Raw genomic sequence first — 3,006 nt, 5'->3', positions numbered from 1 at the left:
TCTTTATGTGTTTGCAATATTCATTTCAATTCTATATTTCTAAATGATTGTCAAACTCTTTTTATGATATTAAATTTTCACTTTCTGCAAAATTGATATAGAAGCATTGTTTCAATTAATAATTGCTTTGTAGGTAAACATTGATTCTAGTCCTCTATGTCGATGTATACTATCCACTTACTTTATTATTTGATACAATTTGTAACATGTTGAATTGTTCTCTGTTAATTGACCCACCGGGTCAATCTATTTCAAGATTTTTTATGTATGTATTTCAAATTTTAAGATAAAAAAAAAATTGTTTATTCAATTTTAACTTATCAATATCTTTTAAACTTAAAAATTACAAAATTAACAAATATCTTTAGTTGTAAATTTAATTTTTTATTTCAATTTTATCTTTAAAATTACTTTTTAAATTCAAAATCTTAGGCCAACCAAATGCTACCCTTAAAGTATTTTATCAATAAGATAAAACATGCTTAAAAGTCTTTTTGTTTTTCTTTTCCTCATTACCAGAAAAATAATCATCCATATTTGATTGATTGTTAATAACGTAAAATCATAAAATTTATTGCTAATTTATTTTGATTAATTATAACCTAATTCTCCACTCACACACGCAAGCGCGCGCGAATAAGTCTAGCGTTTATTTTTTCCTACCCGAACATATTTACTTGTTCTTAGAATTATTTTATTATACGACAAAAGGAAAAGCAACAGTATGTATAGTTGCAAATAAATAAATCTCATCATTTCAACATCGGTATTAGAATATTAATTAATTATTAAATTATAATAGTATTTGCGCATTCTTGACCATTTCATTTTACTTTTATTTCTACGTTAAGAAAAAGTATAAGATTAATGTCTTAATAAATTTAATTACCAAAGAATAGAAAAATTCCCCGACAATCATTTATATGATATTTAAATAGCAACATAGAGAGTACTCGTCCCACACTATATGAACATTTGATCATTCCAAAGGAGCCAGAAGAAGTATTCAAATAAAGACAACTTCAACCAAATTATCAGTTAATATTGCGAAAGTAAGACCCACTCTCATCTCCACTAGATCAATCAATCTCTCCATATTACCCAACCTATAAATATATTCCGGGCAGCACAGATTCTCTTCATCCCCTCAGTACCCAACATCAAACAATACCTCGAATTCTCTTCTTTGTCCTCTCTTTATATCAGAGCGCTTAATTTCTTCAGCAGATTAATTAAACACAGGCAAATAGTACTGTGCCTTCATTTTGCGGTTCCATCAATGGATGTTACTCCACACATGATGCTCTCTACCGTGGCTCTGATTCTATCTGTTTCATCGTTGGCCTCAGCATCTCTGCAAGTGGGTTTCTATAGCTCCACATGTCCATCTGCTGAGACAATAGTGAGAAACACAGTAAACACAGCAATTTCTGTTAACCCAGGCATAGCTGCTGGTCTCATCAGAATGCATTTCCATGATTGCTTTGTCAGGGTAAGTTCACACTTCAAAATTCCAAATTACTCATATATAAAATTTGATAGAATTGATTTAGAACCATAAGATATTTTCTAGATGTATGGTTAGATGAATATTAATCATCACAGCCAGAGAGTGTATGGAAAACCTGTGTCTAACTAACCTTGCTACACATACAGGGCTGCGATGCTTCGGTGTTACTGGCATCGGCACCAGGCAACCCAATTGCGGAGAGAGACAACCCAATCAACAACCCAAGCTTACGTGGGTTCGAGGTGATTGAGGATGCAAAGAACCAATTAGAGGCTGCATGTCCTCAAACGGTGTCGTGTGCGGACATTATTGCATTCGCAGCACGAGACAGTGCTCTCAAAGTGGGTGGCATAAACTACGACGTGCCATCAGGACGCAGAGACGGTCGTGTCTCTATTGGCGATGAAGTGCCACAAAATTTACCAGCACCAACCTTAAACGCTGATGAACTTGTTAACAATTTTGCACAAAAGGGGTTGTCAGCAGATGAAATGGTGACCCTTTCAGGTGCACATTCAATAGGTGTATCGCATTGTTCCTCGTTCTCAAAACGCTTATACTCTTTCAATGACACGTTTACACAAGACCCCTCAATGGACCCCTCATATGCTGCAACGTTGAAAACAAAGTGTCCTTCACCACCAAGCAACACAGACCCAACAATGCCTCTTGATGCTTCCTCTCCTATTCGTTTGGACAACAACTACTACGAGGGATTCATTAACCACCGTGGCTTGTTGACATCCGATCAAACGTTGTTGAACACCCAATCCACAAAGGAAATGGTTCTGACCAATGCTAATTATGCTCCAAGTTGGGCTGCCAAGTTTGCACAGGCAATGGTCCACATGGGTTCGATACAAGTGCTGACTGGCTCCGATGGTGAGATCAGAAGGCATTGCACCTTTGTCAATTAACCTCTGCTGCATTCTTTTCATTTCTTTATTGTTTTGGGACAAAACTATTACCAATTGATTCATTCTTTCAACTTTGTAATAACTGTTTACACAGTTGAGCCTGGTCAAATTAAGTGTATTTAAATACCACAGTTGGAAATTCATTAAGAAGTGCGCATTTGACATTTCCATCTCCAAATTGGGAAGTTAGAATTAAAACAGTTTATATTTAGTAGCGACTAAGGGTCACGATATGTTTTGTCTTTTTGTTTTATTGCTTATGGAGAGAAAATGATTGGTTCATTCTTTGAAATTAGAAATTAATAATTCTTTTCATTCTTTGAATTAGTTTTCATTATATTCGTCACCACCTGCTCGACGATGGCAATTCAACCGTGCGTATATCATTAGCTGTGAATGCATGATCAAGTTCTTTGCTGTCAATTATTAATTAGAAGTTTTCATAATACATTAGTTTTAAAAAACAACTTATCCGTTGACAGAAACAAATCCGAAAAGCAAAACTCATGTCGTTAGAAACCTTTCATTTTGGCTTAGTATATATTAAACAAAAAAATGTTTACAAATGGGATCTAACAT

General features: G+C 34.6%; 1 protein-coding gene across 1 annotated transcript; it reads left to right on the top strand.

The window, feature by feature from the left end:
* The first annotated feature begins 1,300 nt into the window (after positions 1 to 1,300).
* LOC113869864 (peroxidase 5-like) lies at positions 1,301 to 2,427 on the top strand. The gene is made up of 2 exons (XM_027506366.1): positions 1,301 to 1,492; positions 1,657 to 2,427. Exons 1-2 carry the CDS (start codon positions 1,301 to 1,303, stop codon positions 2,425 to 2,427), a joined length of 963 nt encoding a protein of 320 aa, XP_027362167.1.
* Positions 2,428 to 3,006: the final 579 nt, after the last annotated feature.

Source organism: Abrus precatorius, unplaced genomic scaffold, assembly GCF_003935025.1.
Source record: "Abrus precatorius isolate BTA unplaced genomic scaffold, Abrus_2018 Scaffold6, whole genome shotgun sequence".
Lineage (NCBI taxonomy): Eukaryota > Viridiplantae > Streptophyta > Magnoliopsida > Fabales > Fabaceae > Abrus > Abrus precatorius.
This window is presented reverse-complemented; position numbering and strand designations above follow the sequence as displayed.

What these genes read in the sequence shown, in the direction of transcription:
- LOC113869864 (XM_027506366.1), top strand. Translation starts at nt 1,301, where the DNA reads ATGCTCTCTACCGTGGCTCTGATTCTATCTGTTTCATCGTTGGCCTCA. An exon ending in TCCATGATTGCTTTGTCAGG is followed by an intron (nt 1,493 to 1,656) that starts GTAAGTTCACAC and finishes CTACACATACAG; the next exon opens with GGCTGCGATGCTTCGGTGTT.